At 30.8% G+C, this 23364-nt stretch overlaps 1 protein-coding gene across 6 annotated transcripts in view; it reads right to left on the bottom strand.

The window, feature by feature from the left end:
- Nucleotides 1–23364, bottom strand: part of LOC129905220 (receptor-type tyrosine-protein phosphatase mu) — a 1191339-nt gene that overhangs the window by 1116460 nt on the left and 51515 nt on the right. Inside the window, exon 2 of one of the 6 annotated variants that reach the window (XM_055980651.1) lies at nucleotides 19987–20030. The exons of the other annotated variants lie outside the window; for them this stretch is intronic. Coding sequence (XP_055836626.1) covers nucleotides 19987–20024 — 38 coding nt within the window. The 5' untranslated portion in view covers nucleotides 20025–20030. The remainder of the gene's footprint in view (nucleotides 1–19986; nucleotides 20031–23364) is intronic. 6 annotated transcript variants of the gene reach the window in all.

Genomic DNA, 23364 nt, shown 5'->3' with positions numbered 1-23364 from the left:
TAGTTTCAAAGGAAAGCTTCACACAAATTAATTCAAGTGAAAGTTTGAAAGGGAAAGAAACGGGTGAAGAAACAATTTTATTTCGTACAGCAACGAGAACACCCCCTCCTAGTTCTTTTGCAACTCCAATATGACGATCTTTCTATAAACTAAGAATTCTTGACAAAAAACTTCTGTGTCCAAGAAACTTGAATTAAGCCAAGTTTCAGTCAAAATAAATATATCATGAGGGAATGCTTGAGAGTTCCTAAAAATATCTGCTGTTTTACTACGGAGCCCTCTTACGTTTTGGTAAAAGAGGGTGAGCCGTTTGAGTTTTTTGCCGATGGAATTTTGGCTGAGTGGGATTGTTTTTTATTGTTATTATTAAATTCTTTTACTAATGTTTCTGATGGCCAGATGTTAACATCACAGATAGAATCAAAGTATTTCGGATTCGTTATAATTTTGAAAGACGAAATAAAACTACCAGGCTTGCTTATTTTTGAACATTTAATTGCGGAATGGGAAGGAATACAGTTTTTAGCTACTAAGTAAGAAATAATATCTTCTGGAAGTGTTTCTGGGTCTAAGCGACTAATAAAAATGGATCTTGGTTTAGAAACTGCTTTGATAGGCTTTGTATCGGAAATACTATTATTGATGACGGGAGTTTCTACGTCCTTGACAGATACCGGCGGAAGAGTAGTTATGTGAACAGGTTGATCGGAAATAATATTACTAATATTAGTTCGTTTAGGGGGTGGCCCAGAATTTTTAACATTTAGAGAAGTGTCTCGAGATCTTTTATTTTGGTTGTTATTTCTTTTAGGTACATGTTCAAAAGTTCTACCTGATCCAGATTGAGCAAGGAGATCTTCTTCAATAGTTGAAATATAAATAGGTTGAGGTACGGGGACTAGATCTTCAGTAGAAGTCGAGCTGTCTATCATTTCATTGGTGAGAGAAAACGAACTTAGATTAGATACTGCAATGTTGAAAGCATTGAGCAGTTCTTGGAATACTTTAGAGAGTTTTGTAATGTCAGTTTTAAAGGAAGACATTTTAAATGCCAGTTGGGAAAGAGAAAGTTTACGACAATCTGTACAGTACCAATAAGCGAACTTAGAATTTACAATCTTTTCAATAAATGCATTAGTTGAGCCAATGCACTTTGCATGGTACAGATTACCACATGGTCCAAAACATGCAAAAAGGGACGAAGAAGGACCCTCAGGGCAATTTTTAGCCGAACAAACCATTATAAAGCTACTAAAGCAGACAAAAATTACAAAAAATAAATTAAATTGAAAATTAGAAGTTAAAATTAAAAACAAAAAAATTAAAAATTAAATTAAAAACAAAACAAAAAAATTAAATTAAAAACAAGAAACAAAAATTTAAATTTAAACTAAAAAAAAAAAAAAAAAATATTAAGGCTTTCGTTGGGATTCGAACCGACGCACGAGAAAAAAAAATGAGAAAATAAAAAAAAAATATTTTTGGTTTTGGTAGTCAATTGGAATCGAACCCACGTCCTCGAAGACTTGAAACTCTTTAATACAGCGCGTTTACCACTTGCACTATTATTCTTATAAAACAAGAGCAGAAAAATGAAATCATTAAGACTTCAAAGTAAATAAAGTGCAATTTAAAATACTAAATAAGCTAACATACGTAGGAAAATAGCATAATTATGAAAAAATACTGGTTAAAATAAAAAAAAACACACTTTTGGATTTTTAAAAAGTATTTAAACTTTTTTTTCGAAAAATCAATTTTTTGAAAACGGGTAGACGAAAAATTATAACGGTACAAAAAATATTTGTTTTATTTCAAAATTTGGCTCTTTTATGTAAAACTACACACAAATATTTTAATCAATATCGTTACAGCCGTTTTTGAAAAAAATTAACTTTTCTATTTCCGTTATATGGCAGGTACCGTTAGTTTTGGTCATAAAAATTTCAATTTTCCTTCTAGGGAATCGCCCAAAACTGCTTAATACCAAGTTTGAAGAAAATCACTTCACTCGTTTAGGCCGCAGCTCCAGATAGAGACAGACACACATACAGACAGACAGACAGAATTGCCGGACCCATTCTCCATCATCGTAATGTCACGTAAAATTGTTATCTCGAGTTAAATTTTTTTTACGAATCCTAAACTCTAGTAACCTCTAGTACCTATATCGCAAGTAAAAAGTTGAAAAAATTGAGGATTTTATTTTTTTTTACTCAATCAAGGGGCATTTCGTGTATGAAACCGGTGCGTCCAAACTTTGTACTAATAAAAGCTGCGTTCCTTTGGGAATATTTATCTACTGCTTAGTACTTAAAGCTGCTTTGAACTACTCGTTCAATACCTATAGCAAAAGTAGTTCAAAGGAGTTTTAATACTAAGCAGTAGAAAAATGTTCCTAAAGGAACGCAGCTAAAATAAAGTAGAGGTAAAATGCTTTGATAATATGCAATTTTTAATTTTTTTTGTCAAGAAACGACTGAAATGTACCTTTTCAAAAATTAGCACTTTTGATAAAATCGTAAAAATTGGTTAGTTTTTTACTTTTAAAGTAAACAGGCCTCGAAGGATTGAATAAATATAAGCTAAGTATCACAAACAAAATATTTTATTTGCATCCTTATGGCCTTGTAAGCAATTTTGTGTAAGTGTATTTTTATAAATACGGATCGAATGGATGGACCGACAGCCATTAGCTTTGATCTATTGCAGTGTTTTTCAAACTTTTTGAGTTCGCGACCCTATCTAATTAAAAAAGATTTTACTTATTCGCGAAAAAAATTTTTCCCGTGTTGCCTATGCTCATTGTGAATTGCTCTTTCTGCTTACATGGCCAGTGTTTGTACCACATGTTTTTAGAAAGCTTTCGTGTGTCACGACTACGAAATGGATTGGACAAAATGTTTTGCTTTTTGTAACGATGGTGTCAAAGCTAATTACAAAATTGAAACTCATAATGCCAAACTATTCATGAACACACTAAATAAATGCCTCAAAGGAAGAGAGAAAACAATAGTACAATGTGAACTTAGACGTTAGATTGCTTATACATTATAATGGTTACAATAACGATTAAGAGCTCATTTTATAATAAAAAGAGCTATAATTCATTCCTTGGACAAAATCCCAAACAAATAAAAAATTCTTGAAATATTTGAAAAAATGTCATTTTGCCCTAACCTTGCGAGACAAACCCAGACTTTGACCGACTATAAAATTGAATTCAATTAACTCACGGAATTTATTTGTATATCATTTTTAAGATAATTTCATTGTGAATAAGTCTATAATTAAAAATTTTTGGTTTAAATGAGTAAAAATGGAGCTATGAAATAAAAACGGCGCCAACATCATTTCCAAGATGGCGGCTGTTCGCGGTGTCCTATCATCCCAACAAATTGACTTTTATGAGAAGGGCATACACCCGAACACGTTCCATGAAAAAAATTTTGTCCCGCGGAAAATTCGATTTGATTTACTAATTTGCCAGTGCTATTTTGTTTTAAACTCATTGAGTATTTTTTTTGTTTTTCAAGAGAAACTTTTCGTTGGTCTTTGATTTTACAAGAAATGTTATTCAGGCCCATGCGGGTCACATACCCAGCAACGCTAACGTGAAGTTCACGTTCTCGTTCCCTTTTACTTTGTTTTGTTTATTCTTTATTGACCTGGTTTGATTAAATGCAATCCAGTGTCCCAATAACTTAACTTATTAAATAATAACTTTCATTACTGAACCTACATTGTTGAGTAATAATAAGAAACACTTTTTAACCTAAATTGCTCTTTGGCAATTCAGCATATTTATACATTGATTCGAAGTCGTTTAAATGTTGTTATTTTTAGTCTTTAAGTAACTATTAAGAAATAAAGTTATTCTTTTTTTTATTCTTGGAAAACCAAGAAAAATTGAATTGTCTTTCATTTTTAAACCGATAAGTTGTCTGGCGCAGTCGGTGGCTTTTCCGTCTAAGTATTGTACGAAAATTTATTTAAGTGTCAAAATACTTATTCCTTCTAAGGATTAATTCGGAAATCGAACATCTTTTTTTTACGGTTAAAATTGAAAAGTTGAAAATTAAAAACGGTGTCAATCCAAGAAAAAAAAAGGAAAAAAACTTGAAGACTCAAACAAAAAAATAAATAAATAAACAAACATAAACAAATACTAAAAGGTGTAAAAAGGAAGTGAAATAGAGTTGTCCTTATAATTATTTCGCGTAGTGTATAATATAAGAATTAGAAAAAAAAAAAAAACAGTGCAAAATGGCAAACCACATAACCGTGAAAGACCTAATTACTGAAGCTCGATCCGTTCCAGTGTTCAGAGGAGATGGGTCATCAGAACTCAGTTCGTTCTTGTCGGAGGCTGAGAACATTGCATCTCTGGCAATAGAACAGAACTCGAAGAACTACATTTACACCATCTTCATTGCTAAACTTCAAGGAGAAGCTGCAATGTCGATAAGAAGACTTCCTGATGATAGAAACTGGGAAACTATCAAACAGCAACTCATCAAATCTTTTGGAGTTCAAGAGTCATACCTCAAGCTTAAGGATAAAGCCGACGGAGTAAAATCCAGTAATGTAAGTCAGTTTTATAAAGAATTAAGAGATATTTTAGATAAGCTTAACCTTAAGTATAAATTAGATTCAGAGAAACCAACGGAATTTAAGCCTCAAAATAATGAAAAAAGTATATTAGAAAAATTTTTAAATAAGATAAATAGATCTGATAGTATGTATCTTCGGATAAAAGACGTTTTAACATTAGAAGATGCTTACTATAGCTTAGTCGAAACTGGTATTAATGACCATATTAAAAATGACAACAATCCAGGTAGACAGTCTAATTTTAAAAATAGAGATCATCAAAATTATCAAACTCGTACCTACCACAACAATAATAGGTACAGTGATAATAATAATAGATATAATAATAATCAAAATAGGTTCAATCAAAGTCGCGATGAGATATCTCAAAACAGTAACTATAGTAACAAAAGCAGATATCAGACTTCAAATTTTTCAAACAGGAATTCAAACCCTTTCCGTAATAACTCACCCTCCAGCTCTCAAAGCCAACAAAATAGACAAGAATCTGTGAACTCAAATCACAATGTAGAAACACACGGAAATTTTCATTTAACGCCTCGGGAAACACATTACCAATAGTAAGCTTAACAGCAGAAGGACAAAAAATAAACTGCTTAATCGATACAGGTTCAGCAATATCAATCATAAACTCCCCTTTGTTTCCAAATAGACTACGTAAAAACTTAGAAATCCCGATACGAATGTCGACTCTAACCGGAGATGAATTGATAAAACAAGAAATTATTACCGAACATCCAGAAGAGTTCAACGAAGTAGCAACAATGAGTTGGAAAATTCATACATTAAGAAATAGAAATTTTGACGCAATTATAGGATAGAATTTGTTGAGTCCCCTCAAGGCTTTAATTAATTTAGAAAATAATTCTATCACAATTAATAATAAAACCACTTTTTTCATTTTTGCTTGCCCTTATGAAAATATTATTCAACCTGAAAAGCTGGAAGTAAATCATGCAACCCTTTTAGAACAACTAGATTCAAAACATTTAAATAATGAAGAAAAACAACATTTAGACAAAATTATAAAATGTAATAAAGATCTCTTCTTTCAAGAAGGACAAAACCTAACGTCCGTAAAAGAAGTTAAACATCAGATTATTACAAAAAATAGTCTGCCAGTGTACTCGAAGATTTACCGTTTTCCAAAGATACACGAACGTGAAGTTGAAAAGCAAATAGAGGAAATGCTCGAGCAAGGTATTATTCAACCGTCAAGTTCAGCATACAATTCCCCTATTTGGGTAGTCCCAAAAAAAGTCGACAATTCTGGCTTAAATAAATGGCGAATTGTTATCGATTATAGGAAATTATACGAAATCACTGTTGACGACAAATTTCCAATTCCAAATATCGATTCGTTATTCGACAAATTAGGAAGGGCTCAATATTTCACGACCCTTGACTTAGCAAAGGGATTCCACCAAATTCTAGTCGATGAAAAGGACAGGGAGAAAACAGCATTTTCTACCCCACAAGGCCATTATGAGTATGTTCGAATGCCATTCGGTCTAAAAAATGCTCCCGCCACGTTCCAACGGATGATGAACCATGTCTTAAGAGAGTATATCAATAAAATCTGGGTTGTTTAATGTTTACCTCGACGATATTCTCATTTTCAGCACCTCATTCCAGGAACATGTGGAATCAATAAATAAGATTCTTAAAAAAATTAAGAGACGCTAATTTAAAGATACAAGTGGATAAGTGTCGTTTTTTGCAAAGGAAACCGAATACCTTGGGCACATTTTAACTCCAGAAGGTATTAAGCCAAATGACAAAAAAATTGATGTTATAAAAAACATAAATATTCCAAAAACAAAGAAAGAAATCAAAAGCTTTTTAGGTCTAACCGGCTACTATCGCAAGTTTATAAGAGATTATGCTAAAGTGGCGCAACCGTTAACTAAGTGTTTAAAGAAAGATGGTAAAATTCGTGTAAATGACAGTATGTATAAAGAAGCATTTTGCAAACTTAAGTCTTTGATAACAGAACACCCAATTTTAAGGTATCCAAATTTCAACAAAAAATTCACCCTTACGACCGATGCAAGCCAATTCGCACTAGGAGCTGTTCTTTCACAAGATGGGCACCCCTTATGCTACGCTAGTCGTACTCTAAACGAGCACGAAGTCCGGTACAGTACTATAGAAAAAGAACTCTTGGCTATCGTATGGGCATGTAAATATTTCCGTCCATATTTGTACGGAGTTAAATTCACAATTCAAACTGACCACCGACCACTTAAATGGCTTGATTCTCTGAAGGAACCAAATTCTAAGCTACAGCGCTTGCGTATAATAGTCCGGTCAAATTAGACTAAAATAAGGAGGTGAGGTTACATTAATTCCCAGCAAGCTGAAAATTGGTAGGATTAGTAGAAATACCATTATAAATTAGATCTAAAAAGTCCTCATCGATCCGTGGCCTGGAAAAAAATTTATGGGGGGTCAAAGGTCACAAAAACTGGTTTTTCACGATTTTCAGCAAAACGGTAAGTCTTATCAAAAAAATTTCAATGCAAGAATTGTAGACCAGATCATTATATATAAAAAGTGTCAACACTTTTTTTCCTAAGACCCACCGTTTCTTAGGTATAACGATTCAAAAAGTTGAAGTAGTGTAGTAATCGTCGTAATCTGGCCTATTCTGAAAAAAGAACTCCCAACTGAAAAGTTCTTGAAATTTCATTAGTTTTTTAGCTTGAATTTCATTCTTTGATGGTTTAGAATATGAGGAAAGCAAAAAAAAAATGAAAATTTTCACCATTTTTCCGACTGGGGCCCTCCTCCCGAAACCATTTCTCTGGGAATTTTTGTTTAGAATAGGTCTGAATATATACAGGGTGTGCAATAGAGAATGGACAACCCTAAACCGGCCGATAGCTGTACTTATGACTGTTCTAAAAACAGAAAGAAAAAAGTTCCATCGTAACCAGTTCATAAAGTATTGGCTTTCTTTCGTTCAGTGTATTTTAAATTTTATCATCTTATGTTTTCGTTCACTGCAACTACGAATGACTGAATTTTTTTTATTTCTTTATTTTATAATTTTCTAACACCAATTGGATGAGTACATAAACGCTTTAAAAACTGCATGGCTATTGCACATTTTCGTAAAAAAAAGTTTGAAATCTGTTTTTTGATGCAAAATGTAAAAAATGTATTTTATGAAAAATTTTAAACACCTGTGGTATAAAATAATTCTATAGAAACCTAAGTGGCCAACTTTCTTAAAAATATACTCTACTAAGGGGAATATTTTTAAGAAAGTTGGTCACTTAGGTTTCTATAGATTTATTTTATACCACAGGTGTTTAAAATTTTTCATAAAAAAAATTTTTTACATTTTGCATCAAAAAACAGATTTCAAAATTTTTTTTACGAAAATGTGTAATAGCCATGCAGTTTTTAAAGCGTTTATGTACTCATCCAATTGGTGTAAAAAATTATAAAAAAAAAAGAAATAAAAAAAATTCATTCATTCGTGGTTGCAGTGAACGAAAACATAAGATGATAAAATTTAAAATACACTGAACGAAAAAAAGCCAATATTTTATGAACTGGTTTCGATAGAACTTTTTTCTTTCTGTTTTTAGAACAGTCATAAGTATAGCTATCGGCCGGTTTAGGGTTGTCCATTCTCTATTGCACACCCTGTATATATTTAGACCTATTCTAAACAAAAATTCCCAGAGAAATGGTTTCGGGAGGAGGGCCCCAGTCGGAAAAATGGTGAAAATTTTCATTTTTTTTTGCTTTCCTGATATTCTTAAACATCGAAGAACGAAATTCAAGCTAAAAAAATAATGAAATTTCAAGAACTTTTCAGTTGGGAGTTCTTTTTTCAGAATAGGCCAGATTACGACGATTACTACACTACTTCAACTTTTTGAATCGTTATACCTAAGAAACGGTGGGTCTTAGGAAAAAAAGTGTCATGACACTTTTTTTATATAATAATCTGGTCTACAATTCTATCTAATCTAATTTATGATGGTATTTCCAACAATCCTACCAATTTTCAGCTTGCTGGGAATTAATGTAACCTCGGATGTCTAAATTGACCGGACTATAAGGTTAAATGAATATGAATATGCCATCGAATATGTTAAAGGTAAAGACAATAATGTCGCTGACTTTTTGAGTAGATTGGAAGTTCATAATAATGAAACTGATACAGATTTAGCAACAATACACAGTGGATTAGAAGATGTATACTCTGTCCGATGAAAATTGGCAGTACAGGGAAGATAGGGCATTTGCATCTCACTCTGCTTCACGCCTTCTGGATATGTCTATCACATAAAAAAGCTCACACAGCGATGCCGTATTATCCGAAAAAAATGTTTCGAAAAGGTACCAGCGTTACCATTTTAACGAAAAAAAAATTAATTTTTCGTTTAACACCAAAATAACAAAACAAAAAATTCACTCATTTAAAACACAGCCCGACCCCAAGCAAGGGTAAACTATTTTTCCTGTTGAAATGTTAAAATGCATGTCAAAATGTTGACATTAATTGTTTTCCTTCATACACAAAATAAAAAACAAACAGCCACCAACACCACGACAACACATAATGCTTTTTTTCATTTTAAAAGCTCGAAAAAGCATTAATTCTGAAAGCTCTTTCAGAAAAATAATAGAAAAAGGAGTAGTATATGAAGGAAGTTTACCAATGGTAACTCTTATGTATTGTAAATACTTTTAATAAAAAAGTTTTATCATTGAGTTTCATTCTGCATCTGCCACAGATCGTGTGGCAGATCGGTCATAGGAGGGTGTACTTCGCTTAGTAAAGAAATTACAACAACAATGCCATGGCGCGTCTGTGGTTTTCTTGTGTGTTTCAGGGGCATATTTTCGTGAATTGCTTTTTGGCAGTCGTTAGGTCCCACTGATTTTGAAAAAGCTCTCCCATAAGGCCTGTACTGCCAATTTTTATCGGACAGAGTATAGGTGATTATATACCAATTGCAGATAAAATAGTAAATGTTTACCGATCACAGATACATTTAGTAGAAAATAAAGTTCAAGAAATTATTATAAGAAACGAACATTTTAAACAAATATTCATCTCAAAAGACGATATATCAATGAATCTTATTTAAATGGCATTTTTAGAAGATCAATAAAAAAAGGAGTTACAGCAATTTATTCAGAATTATCAGATTCAGAGTATAACAAAATTCAAGAAAAGCTTGTGGAATTATTCAGTAATGATAGAACAATAAAGTTTATAAAATGCAACAGAAGAGCTATAGAATTAGAATCTGAAGATGATGCATTAGAAATTATAGAGAAAACGCATATTGAGGGCAATCATAGAGGGATTCTCGAAAATTACCAAGAGATTCGATCTCAATATTTTTATCCCAAAATGAAAGAAATAATCCATAAATACATTAATAATTGCGATAAATGTAATTTGGTGAAGTATGATAGGCATCCACTGAAACCCGAGTTTCAAATTTCAGAAACACCGAAAAAACCAAACGAGATTATTCATGGAGATTGGTTTATATCACAAAAGGAAGTCTTTCTCACAACAATAGATAAATTCAGCAAACATTTGATGGCAACTAAAATAAATGATAGAAATTATATGACTTTTATAACAGCTTTCCGTCAAAGATTTTCAGTATTAGGTAAACCTGATAAAACTATATTAGATAATGAATTTAATTCTTTAAATTTACGAATTTTTTTTAGAGAAGAAGATATTCTTGTTCATTTCTCATCTCCTAGATCTCATACTGGCAACTCAGTTGTAGAAAGAGCCCATGGAACTCTGAATGAACACATAAGACTTTTTAAATTGCAAGACAGAAATTTGACCTCTGAAGAAATAATTTTAAGATCTGTTGAAATATATAACCGAACAATACACTCGACAACACAGTTTAGACCAATAGACTTTATCACAAATAAAATAAATCCAAATAAATATCAAAACATTTATGAAAAAACAAAAAAAAAAAAGAAAAACTAATAAATAAACTAAATAAAAAGCGTTGTAAAGTTGAGCTTCAAAATAAATAGGAGATTTTAGTAGAAAACCCAGACATTGGGTGATATGCATAAAAACGTAGTACTTACTTAAAGTAAAAGATGAAAGTAAATACTATAAATTCTAGTAAAAGGTAAAATTCATAGTATATACTTAATTCCGTATGCATAAAAAAAAGTACCTGCTAGCAGGCAAATACTTTTAGTATATACTTAATTCATCCAAGTAAATACTAGAATTCACCCAAAAATGATAGTAAATACTTTTTTTTAGATTATTTGTTTTCGTTTGGTGTTTACAAATAAATTGTTTTGGAAGTTTTACGGTTTAATCCATTATAAATTTACTGTTTCTAAATTTGAGTTTGTGAACATCTGTTTGTGTTTTTTTGTGAGTCAAAAGTAAATCAGCAGCAGAGATGAGCAACATTACGCAAGGTTTGTCAATAAGCCAAATGCACTTAGCTTTTGTGCGAATTTTAAAAGTTCATAATGTACTTATGAGTAAGTCACAGCAACCCTCTATTAAAAAAGCTAAGGCGGAGGCTATTAAAGTATTTATTAATGAATACAAATCTAAAACTGGGGCGACACTAAACGAAGAACAAGTGAGGAAGAGAATTAACAATTTCAAAACTGATGTAAAGAAAAAGACCGACCTTAAAAAGACTGGAAATAAGCCCATTAAGCTTAAAGAATGGGAAGTTATTTTTAAAGAGCTTTTGAGTGCTGATGACAATCCATCTATATCTTGCATTCCTGGTAAGCATTTTTTAATATACATTTATTAGATTTCATCTAAAAGATTTTCTATATAGGTGGTGTTTCTGTGGGAGTCGACATTGCCGATACAGCAGCTGAAAGCCAAGCCTCGCTCCAATCCAAATAGACGAGACCTCACAAGGTTCTTCAACAAAGAGGAGAAAATCTAAGTTCGATGAGACTGACGAGACAAAAAATCTTACAAATGGAGAACATCAACGTTTGGTATTGCTCGAGCAATTAAAACTCATAAGGATGCAGCAAGAAGTGTTTAAAAAAACTAAGAACAGCGGTAATGAAGAACAAAACTTATTAATTTCCAACGGTTCTACTACGAGTATAACAACTGACGGAGGATCAACATATTTAAATTTATAAGTCAGCCTTTTTTCAGTTTTATTGAAAGACGATTTTTTTGTAAAGTTTTTTTTTATAATTATTTATTTTCGACAGAATTTATTATTTTTATTTATAATACATATCTGCATAAATTTATAATTCATTTTATTTTTGTTCGTATTATGAAGATATAAGCAATAAGTATCTATGGAATAAAGTTTAATATAATTTCTGCTATTTCCGTTCTCTTTATTTGTCCCAAACTTCGAATTTGAAGTGCACTGGGCATTAGTTCCTCATCATCATTGATATTATTCACATTTTCTCTGCTTTCTGGCTCTTCAAAATCGATATCATCTCTTAAGTGTTTCCCAACATTATGCAAAACGAAACAAGCGACGATTATATTCGGAATATTTTCTGTGTGAAGACGTATGCAATTTTGCAGAATTGGAAACCTTTTCTTCAATTGACCGAAACATCTCTCTATTATGACCCTTTCTTTTGTATGTAGTTTGTTGAAAGCTTTTTCCTGGTGAGTTATTGGGTTTTTGAAAGGGGTCATTAACCATGGTGTTATTCCATAGCCTTCGTCTCCAAGCAATAGAATGTTACTAGAATTTCTCATTAAAGGTTCCAGAGCACTGTTCCTCCAAATTCTAGAATCGTGTACAGATCCCGGCCATCTGCAATCAACACTCGTGAAATTTTCCATTGCATCACACGTTGCTTGGATATTGATGGAGGCATATCCTTTTCGATTTATATACTCCTCCGGGTGGAACCGCGGTTGCAATATTTCAACATGTGTGCAGTCCAATGCCCCTATACATGATGGAAAGCTATATTTGCTTTGCCAAACATGTTTTGCTCTTTGTTGTTCTGGATAATTCGATGGAAATTTGATCCAGTGGGAAGCTTTGTCCTTTATTAACTTTGCAACACAATTAACTGTTCTAGAAACAGTACTCTGATGAACTCCAATATCTTCACCAACTCCAACTTGAAATCCAGGATCTCCAACGTAACGTAAGAAAATCTTCATTTTTTCTTGGTGACTAGTTGCCCCTCCTCTTGTTTCATTGTGAATTCCTTAAAATATATTTTTCATAGCAGTATTCATAACATTGAAATGTTAAATAAAAATCACTTAAACTACTATTATACTCGTACTGTTTCAAATACTCTGAGTTGAATTTATTTCAACAGTTTTGAGACTTGACTACTTAAAATAAAAAATTATTATAATACATTAATTACACTGGTCAATTGAACTTTTTTTGCCACAAGAATGAAAGTAATCTTTCTGAAGGTTTTTTGAGTGAACTCGAATCTGAAGTCAGAAAAAAATTGATTTGCCTCCGATTTTGAAATATTACCGTTATAAAATGACCAAAAACGTAATTTTGGCCGTTTTTAATGCTATATTCTTATGTGAGGTAATTTATTTCAAACAAATTTCTAACGGTTCCTATGAGAACTTATTTTTTTCTTCCAAAAACTGTTTAAATCTTTCCGATATATTTTTTATTGCCCGAGATATCTTAAGTTTAAGTTAATTAGCCAAAAACAAACTTAACTTTATTTAATGTTTAAGTCACTGGTCAACACGATTTTTGCTAAAATAACCAAAATATACTTTTCTGAAGGTTTTTGGGGTGCTGAGGTTGAATCCAAAATCAGGAAAATTCTATTAGTATCCGTTTTTGAAATATCTACTACCGTTATAAAAAAAAAATTATTAACGGTAATATTTCAAGAACGGAGGGTAATAGAATTTTTCAATTTTCGAATTCGACCTCAGCACCCCAAATCCTTCAGAAAAGTATATTTTAGTTTTTGTGGCAAAAAAAAAAATTAAATTTTGTTGACCAGTGCTGTCTTTGAGCTAAAGACTTATTTAATCTGAAGATATCGCGGGTAATCAAAGAGATTTCGGAAAGATTAAACGAGTTTTTGAAAGAGGTAATGAATTACCTCTTGTGGCAAAAACCTTATTGACCAGTTTTTTTATTTTACTGGAAATTACTTACCAATAAAGTGTTCACTTAACCAATCCACATTTTCCCTTTCAAAACGATAAAGTTGTTTAAAATTTGATTCAAAACCCGGTCTCAGATCTTTATAGACTTTTTGGGAATTAATACGTACAAATTCTGCCATTTGGAAAAAAAATTTACAACAACCCAATTTTAATAAATATCAAGAACCGATTGCTTCAAAATGTGACTTAATACTGCTATTCATTAGTTTCACGGCTTCATTTGCGGTGTAAAAATAAAAAAAGTATATGCTTTGAGATTTACAAGTTGGTATTTTGTAACCTTGAAAAAATCTAGTAATTCCTAAAGAAAAAAAGTACTTACTAGTTTTTATGCATACGGAATAAAGTATTTACTGAAAAAGTTCATCCAAAAAAGTAGGTACTATGACTGATAGTAAATACTTAATTTTTAGCATTTACTTGATTTTTATGCATACCAAAAATAGTATATACTTGAAAATTCTCTAGTAAAAGCATTTACTATTTTTTATGCATATCACCCATTGTAAGACATAAGTACAAGACTTCCCAACGTCATTTAGTAATGGAAAATTATTAGATAATAAGAATAGAAATGTCCATCTTAGTAGAATTAAAAGAAATTATAAATTCTTTGCATATAATAATGGTTCTAAAGATGTTGCTCGTGCTAATTAACCCGACCAAAGGAGCGATACGAATTGAGAAACTAGACACTAATTCGGGTTTCTCAATGATTAAACAGGAAGAAATTAACGTGATCGAGCGCTATCAAAAACTTGTTCATGTTATTGACGTAGAACAACTAAAAGAAACTATTATCAGGGTGGAGAACAATATAAAAGAATGTTTTGGTGGTATGAAAGATGCTGTCCACTTCAATCAACTACAAATATCACTCAATGGGTTGAAACATAAAGTTCAGTCCATATTGCCTCACAGACAAAAAGGAGGATTACTAAACATTGGCGGCAATGTTTTAAATTGGGTTTTTGGAGTGATGAATAACGACGATAGAGAAGATATCGAAAAACATTTACGTTCAGTAGACGAGAACAACCACAATGCTATCACGAACCTTAATTCTCAGACTTAAATCAATCTGAAAATGCAAGAAAATCTTAAAATTATTACAGATTCTGTGGTTTCAAGTCAAAAATTAGTGTCCAAACTTTATAATGCTGTAACAGAAATGGACAAATCCATCCTGAAACAACTGCATTTTATGCAAATCTTGACTGACCTGAGAATTTTAGGAGATGAGGTTGAAAAGGTTCAGGATAACATCATGTCGGCAAAACAGGGAACTATGAGTAGATCGTTTTTAACAGATGAGAAAATAGATTTCTATAACATAGACTTTTATAAACTTCAACAAATTAGTTGTCACCTTGGATATGTTAAGAACACTTTGTTCTTTGTTCTTTTAATCCCGGTTTTCAGCCAGGAAGAATTTACTCAATATAAATTAATACCAGTTCCGAACAATGTTCATGAAGAATTAGTTTTAGAACAAACAGATATTATAATGTCGAAAAATTCCGTGTTTTTTAAAAATGATGAAAACTACATCAAGCAAATGAAATCTCCCAATACCTGTATAATAAATCTCATGAAAAACAACTATGAAAACTGTAAAAGTAAAATCAATAGACAATTTTAAACAATCGAATTAGAATTAGGAACGATATTATTAAAAAAACGCTAATAATGTTACACTTGAAAATAACTGCAATTTTATGAAGTATCAATTATACGGAAATGTGCTAATAACTTTTAATAATTGTACAGTCAACATTTCTAACGTGCAATATACCAATAATGTAAAAGAAATAAAGCAAAGAATAATAGTTGCAAATTATAATGAAATAAAAAATGTAAATAAAGAAATTGAATTGCACGAAATACATTTAAGCCAAATAGAAAATACAAAAGAAATCAAAGAAATTAAATTTTTAAGCAAAAAGCAAGAGATAGTCATTTTTTCATCACTTAGTTTTACAACTATCTTGCTATTAACCATTTTAGTTTTAATATTTTGCAGCCGAAATCGAATCAATGTCAAAGTTACAAATAAAAATTTAAAATCTAGTGACGTTCAGGAGAACGTCAAGCCTAACGAAGGGGGGGTCACATACCCAGCAACGCTAACTTCCTATATGTGAAGTTCACGTTCTCGTTCCCTTTTACTTTGTTTTGTTTATTCTTTATTGGCCTGGTTTGATTAAATGCAATCCAGTGTCCCAATAACTTAACTTATTAAATAATAACTTTCATTACTGAACCTACATTGTTGAGTAATAATAAGAAACACTTTTTAACCTGAATTGCTCTTTGGCAATTCAGCATATTTATACATTGATTCGAGGTCGTTTAAATGTTGTTATTTTTAGTCTTTAAGTAACTATTAAGAAATAAAGTTATTCTTTTTTTTATTCTTGGAAAACCAAGAAAAATTGAATCGTCTTTCATTTTTAAACCGATAAGTTGTCTTGTGCGTTGGAAGGAGGGGTCCTGGGTGGGCCAGGCCCACCCTAGAAAAACCGACAGTTCTACGGAACTTTTAGTCTGGTTTCAGCTCCCACTAACATTTTAATATCGCTTGCTGAGAATTATAGGGCTGTATGTATGTTTAATAATTTAATTAATTTTTTAATTAAAATTAATTTTTTAATTAAATTTAATTTTTTACAAAATTAAGATCTTTGGACGTCAAATATCTTTTAAACGGTTAGATAAACGAAAATGGTGTCCAAGGCCTTTTTCGTAGAGCGTTCAATTTCCTACAAGAATATGTTAAGAAACCTGCTAAAAAGCCGATTTATAAAAACATGATTTTTTTTAGTAGAAGGATAATATAAAAAATGGAAAATTGCGAAGCGAAGGACCTTTCCGTTAATACAAAGATTTCATATTTGGTGAGTATATTCGAGAGATGTCTGGCAATCTATCGGAGTATAAAATCAAAAAAAAAAATCGATTTTTGTGAACCAGCCTTGTGTTTATGTATATTTTTCTTAGTCAGCGATATGTATAAATACCCCGTTTATGTGAGCAGTCTAAAAGGTCGGATTCAATAATTAGCTTTTTCAATGTGTGAATTGTGTTAAATAGTTAACAGCATGTAAAATTTTTGACACTATTGAGGTTAATAAAAAATTTTCAGCTGTTAAAAATTTATTGGGCTCTGGCACCTGGTTAAATTTGAGTTAAAATTTTTTTGCAGATACTTTTTTTTCTTTTTTTTTTTTCTTATTAAAAAGGAGTATCATGGCAGAAAAAGGCAGACAAAATTCTAAACAATAATAATCCATACAGCTGAAATTTTTTTTATTAACCTCAATAGTGTCAAAAATTTTACACGTTGTTAACTATTTAACGCAATTCACACACGGCCTTAGACCGTGTGTGAACCGGGTTAAATACTTAGCCAAGAATATATTTTTGACACTTTTGAGGTGAAAGGATAATTTCAGTTGTCAAAAATTTATCCTGCTCTAGGAGCCGGTTTAATTTTTATTTTCAGAGAAAAAATTTTTTGCAGAATTTTTTGAGTATTTTTTTCAATAACTAATCAAAAACTGAAAATATAGAAAGAAAATTGAAAAAGTAGTACACAATTATGTATATTAGGAAAAATTTATATTTTCCAATATATTTCATTTTATAGATGATGAAAAAAATTGTTAGTTACCCATTAATGGCAACACAAAAATAAAATTCACATGACAACGCGTGTTGGAAGTTTGTAAATTGTTAATTTTTATACTTTTTTTTAAATCATTATTTCTTTCGATTTGCAGAAAAAAAATATTTTTCTACGTTAAAAATGTATCCAAATTCACACAGCTAAATTGAGCTAAAGATAATGTTTTATTCACCAGACATTCAAATGTCAAAAATGTATCCTCTGCTAAATATTTAAAATATGGCTTTAGAGTCATATAGCTAGTCACCCGCATACAACTTTTAATTACAAATTTTTATTTTTATATGTACCTACACTTTTGGCTTAAGTTTCAATAGCACCTTAAACAAAAAAATAAAGCAAATAAAATTGAAAACTTGGTAAGGTCAGTTTTTAAAGCCAATCGCTGTCATAAATTGCGACTGAATTCAACTTTTGTGTCGCTCAAAATAAAAGTGATGTAACTCCATCCAATTGCATTTCGATAAACCAAACTTTTAAAAAACGGAGTACCACAGTGGCGAAGGGTTCATATAACTCGATTATTTCCGTCTTACCTTTTGAAATTCTCAAACTCAACAACATTAACTTCTGGCAACATGAATATAATTTCAATCAACATCTGCACACGCTGTCAACATTATTTCAAATACTCTTCTTTCAGTTCTACTCTACACACCTATCTGCTTTTCAACTCCCTCCATAAACAAACAGAAAACTAGAGCAAAAAAAAGGTAACCCGAAAAATGCCGTCTTATAAACAATAGAACAAATTTGTTTTTTTTCCTCTTTTTTCATTTGTTTATTACTGCCCTTGTGACCTCTCTGTTTAATACACGCTTTCTTATGGAAGAAAATAAGACGATATTCTTCGTCTTACTTTTTGGTGAATTTTTATGTATCTCTCATAATTTTCGCTCTGGGTTAATGAATGCTCAGTGCGCATGTCAGTGTCTGCTTGAGGTAAGTTTCATTTTTCATAGGAAGAAAAAAAGGTAGAATAAGACGGTTTCCTCCGACTTATTTGGGGAATTTGTGTGTATCTTGCAATCGCTGAGCTGATGAGCCAAATTATGTTGCGCAGGTTGTGGGTGAGGTAAGTTTTATTTGAAGAAAATCAGTTAGGAAAATATAAAAGGTATAAAACAAGAAAATAACACGCTCCTTTTCGACTTATTATCTGAATTTTTATGTATCTCTCCACTGGGCTGCTGTGTCAAAGGTTTCCACTATGATAAGAAATATGCGTGGATGTTATATTTAATGTCATAAGGCATTTTTGTTGGCAGAAAGTGCATAAAATAATTGCAATTTCCATAAAGTGGCACAACTGCCCCAATTGAATTCAGCAAGTCCCAAGCAGAACGCAGTGAAATTTTGAAAATAATAAAAATTTAGATGATGCAAAAATTGTGAAAAGTTTTTAGATAGTAAGAATTGTTGTTTTGATTATGAATTTAATATGATTGTTCGACTAACAAAAAAGTCGAGAGCAAGAACTTTGCTATGCGATTTTTTTTAATTTAGTGTTCTGAATTCAGAAGTCACAAATTGTCATTTGCTAACCTCTAAGATTTTGAAATATAAATTTTAATTTGCAATAATCTTTGAAAAGATATAAATATATTTTATACAATAAAATACGAGTAATGACTTTTTGACATTCAAGAATTAGTTTTCTAAAAAAGTACCTTAAAATAACGTTTTCTACCAGTTAATATTCAAGTATTTCAAAAACGTGACGGTCCAATGCAATTTTCACTTCGGGAAAATCCTTTAGAAAAGTATGGTTTTGTTCAAGCTCACAAATTGTCATTTGCTAACCTCTAAGATTTTGAAATATAAATTTTAATTTGCAATAATCTTTGAAAAGATATAAATATATTTTATACAATAAAATACGAGTAATGACTTTTTGACATTCAAGAATTAGTTTTCTAAAAAAGTACCTTAAAATAACGTTTTCTACCAGTTAATATTCAAGTATTTCAAAAACGTGACGGTCCAATGCAATTTTCACTTCGGGAAAATCCTTTAGAAAAGTATGGTTTTGTTCAAGCTCTATTTTTTAACTTTATAGGTATTATTTTTTCTTAGAGGATTCAAATAATTTTAATCAGTTTAGTTTTATGAAGATAACAAAATTGTAGTTAAAGGACGCTCTTACTTAAAGTTTTGTATACACCTAGATAATTGTTGCTTCTGTCGGCGGCGTCGAGAGATCTTTATAATTCTAAGGCGATTTCATGCATAGAAGATCTAGCATTGATCTAGCACTTATATTTATAGGTAGAAAAAAACTTCTTCTAAATTCTAATTACTAAAAGTAGACTTGACTTTTAAGAAAAAGTTCTTGCAGAGTTTTATGAAAGAAAAACGTAGAACTTTGCACACTTTTTAATGTAAACTTTATTAAAAAAAAAATATATATATATATCTTATGTTTTTGACAATTGGTTTGAATTGCTTAATTTCATGGCTTGAAACGCAGAAATATATTACAAATTTGGAATTGAATTTCTTGGTGACTAATTTTTATTCGACTTACCATTTGAAATCATTCACGCCTCGCCACTGGAGTACCATATTACACTAAACAATATAAAAAGAAAAACCAGTAACTATCAAAAATATATTGCGTATTTGGAGTTGATTCCTTTTTATATTGAAAGATATTAACAAAATACGATACCATTGAACTAAAAACACACATTTAAAAAAAAAAAATGAGTTACCGATTACATTACCGATCGAATATATTATTAAAAATACCGATCGAATATATTATTAAAAATAAACTTTTTGCTAATTTTAAGTTATTAAAAACAACAGAGTGTGGCGAATTATTTGCCAATTAAAGGAGCAAAGTAAATAAAATGCACGACTGTGTCACGTAGTTGCTGTAAACTAATACTTATGTTAGTTTACAGATTGTAAGGGCTTCCTTTATATAAATTTCAAAGAAATTTTGTTGATGTTGGGGAAGAGCCGACATTCAGGGCAAAGTTTTGTTAAATAATTTTTTTTGTTATTAGACTTTTTTGAGAAAAACTAAAAATGCAGTTTTACGCCTGTTAAAGCTAGAGCGTGCACTCAAAAAATTTATTAGTTAAACAGCTACGAATGGCATTCGTAAGAAAAATATTCGTGCATTGTACGCATATTTGAAAATACACGCAGTATTCGTGCAGTGGAATATTTACGAATGCATTTGTGAAATTTTACGAATAACTGTAGTAGTATCCACGAATTTATTCGTTCAATGTACTAATTTTATTCGTAAACAAAAATTAAACAACTTTTATGAGTACATTGTGCGAATTATTGCGTACATTTTACTAATAACATTCGTGAATTATTCGTACGAATGACTTCGTAATTTTATGCATTGAATTCGTAGTATTTACTAATAAATTCGTACTATTTAATAAGTAGGTAAATACCAATATTCGTAGAGAAATTTATTCGTAGGGTGCATGTACGCTAGAGGAGCGTTTTTGGACTTTTCTTTTAGATCACTGCGTGCAACTCATGGTTTATGCCTTGTGGTCTTCTGAACATATTCTGATACTTTTTTTTTATTCGACAATGGAAAAATAAAAATCGGGAGAAACCTCTGAAGATTGCTCGTATTTCAAGAAAATCGATATTTTATGAGACGTTAGAACCCATCTGAATTGACTTAATCTTTTTCATTTCACTATCTATTGCTCATAACTTATGCTGAGTGTTCTCTAGAACCAAATCTGATACCCTTTTTTGAGTCATCAAAGGAAAAAAACGAAATCGGGAAGGCTCCGAAAAATGCACATTTTCGCAAAAATTCAGTTTTTTTAAATTATATAAAATCCCACCCAGAACAAATTTTTTTTTACAACTTGTTTGTATTTACTATATTTGTTAGAACCTATTTGTTAGAACCTTAAAAGCTATGGAACACTCAAACTGAGAACTTTTCTGTAATAATGACGTCGTTTATAGCGAATTTAAGAAAATGTTACTTTGAAATCCTCTGACCAATTTCAATAGAAATTTAAATTCTAATACTACACTTAAAAACTTCGTAAATAATTGAATTTTTATATAAAACACTAACCTTTGTAATTGCATTTAATTTATGTCGATATCTTATTTCAATCCTTAGATATTTGACATTTAGTTGTTTTTATGCTTAATTTTTTTTAATTTTACCTGAAGACGGTTTTCTTAAATACCATACAATATTTTGATTTCCACAAACTTATGTTTTTAATATTGATAAATTCATAGAAATAAATTTAATACAGTCAAATAAGGAGAAAAAAGGGGTAAATCTCGGAATGAATGTTAGTAGAAATTTTTTTTGCTCAATATCTTCCTTTTGCCATTCTATAACATATCTCAAAAGTCTAGAAAAATCTCATGTCCGCTTGTCGCGATTTCAAGGTCAAATCGCGAAATGGAGATTTTCAAAATTAGCAAAAATAGGCTATGGTATTATATACACATATGATACATGATTTCAAGGTATTTTTTAATGCTGATTCCAAAAAATCTAAAATCAAGACAATCTGACGTCTCTGGAAAAAGTTATACCTGTTTTTCATCTGTCAACTCATATTATTATAACAGTTGCAAACTTACTCCCGAAAAACCCTTAAAAGTTATGGTAGATGAACCAAATTTTGAATGAAGATTTTAGAATCCATCATTATTAAAAATCAAAACAATCCATTACAAAAAATATATATACCTACGAAATAATGGTATTTTTTGATGGAGGGGCAAATTTTAGGATATGCACTAAAAAAGATTCTTGTTCATCTTAGGAATAAGTGCTAATAGGCTAATTTTTTCATTTTAATCTTTGTTTGGATATTCTTTAACTACCCTCAAAAATCTAAGAAAATCTCATGTCCGCAAGTCCTAATTTTCTTGGTTTGAATATAAGGTGCAGATTTGAAAAAAATTGAAAAACTACTCTTCAGATATTTGTGTCAGATCAACATGAATAAGGTGCATTACTTTTCAGGGATGGTCAGGTTGACTTGTTTGTGAGTTTTGTTGGAATAAGTGTTAAAAAATACCTTTAAATCATGTCGCTTATGTTGGTATACATATAAAAATTTAAACTTTTCTTATTAATTTTTTAAAATCTGCACCTTATTTTCAAACCAAGAAAATTAGGACTTGCGGACATGAGATTTTTTTAGATTTTTGAGGGTAGTTAAAGAATATCCAAACAAAGATTAAAATGAAAAAAATAGCCTATTAGCACTTATTCCTAAGATGAACAAGAATGTTCTTTAGTGCATATCCTAAAATTTGCCCCTCCATCAAAAAATACCATTATTTCGTAGGTATATATATTTTTTGTAATGGACTGTTTTGATTTTTAATAATGATGGATTCTAAAATCTTCATTCAAAATTTGGTTCATCTACCATAACTTTTAAGGGTTTTTCGGGAGTAAGTTTGCAACTGTTATAATAATATGAGTTGACAGATGAAAAACAGGTATAACTTTTTCCAGAGACGTCAGATTGTCTTGATTTTAGATTTTTTGGAATCAGCATTAAAAAATACCTTGAAATCATGTATCATATGTGTATATAATACCATAGCCTATTTTTGCTAATTTTGAAAATCTCCATTTCGCGATTTGACCTTGAAATCGCGACAAGCGGACATGAGATTTTTCTAGACTTTTGAGATATGTTATAGAATGGCAAAAGGAAGATATTGAGCAAAAAAAATTTCTACTAACATTCATTCCGAGGTTAAACCCTTATTTGACTGGATTAATTGTTAAACGGTATAATTACACTGTGTTCGACAGAGGGCTCTCATATCTTCTAAGGATAATTCGAGTATGCTGAACACGATGGCGTTCTTAGTTTTTCTGGATTAGTTCAAATAAGAAAGATTTTTGCGTTTGAAATTTTGT

This window comes from Episyrphus balteatus, chromosome 1 (assembly GCF_945859705.1).
Source record: "Episyrphus balteatus chromosome 1, idEpiBalt1.1, whole genome shotgun sequence".
NCBI classification, from domain to species: domain Eukaryota; kingdom Metazoa; phylum Arthropoda; class Insecta; order Diptera; family Syrphidae; genus Episyrphus; species Episyrphus balteatus.
Note: the sequence above shows the minus strand (reverse complement) of the source record. Positions and strands in the feature narration are given on the sequence as shown.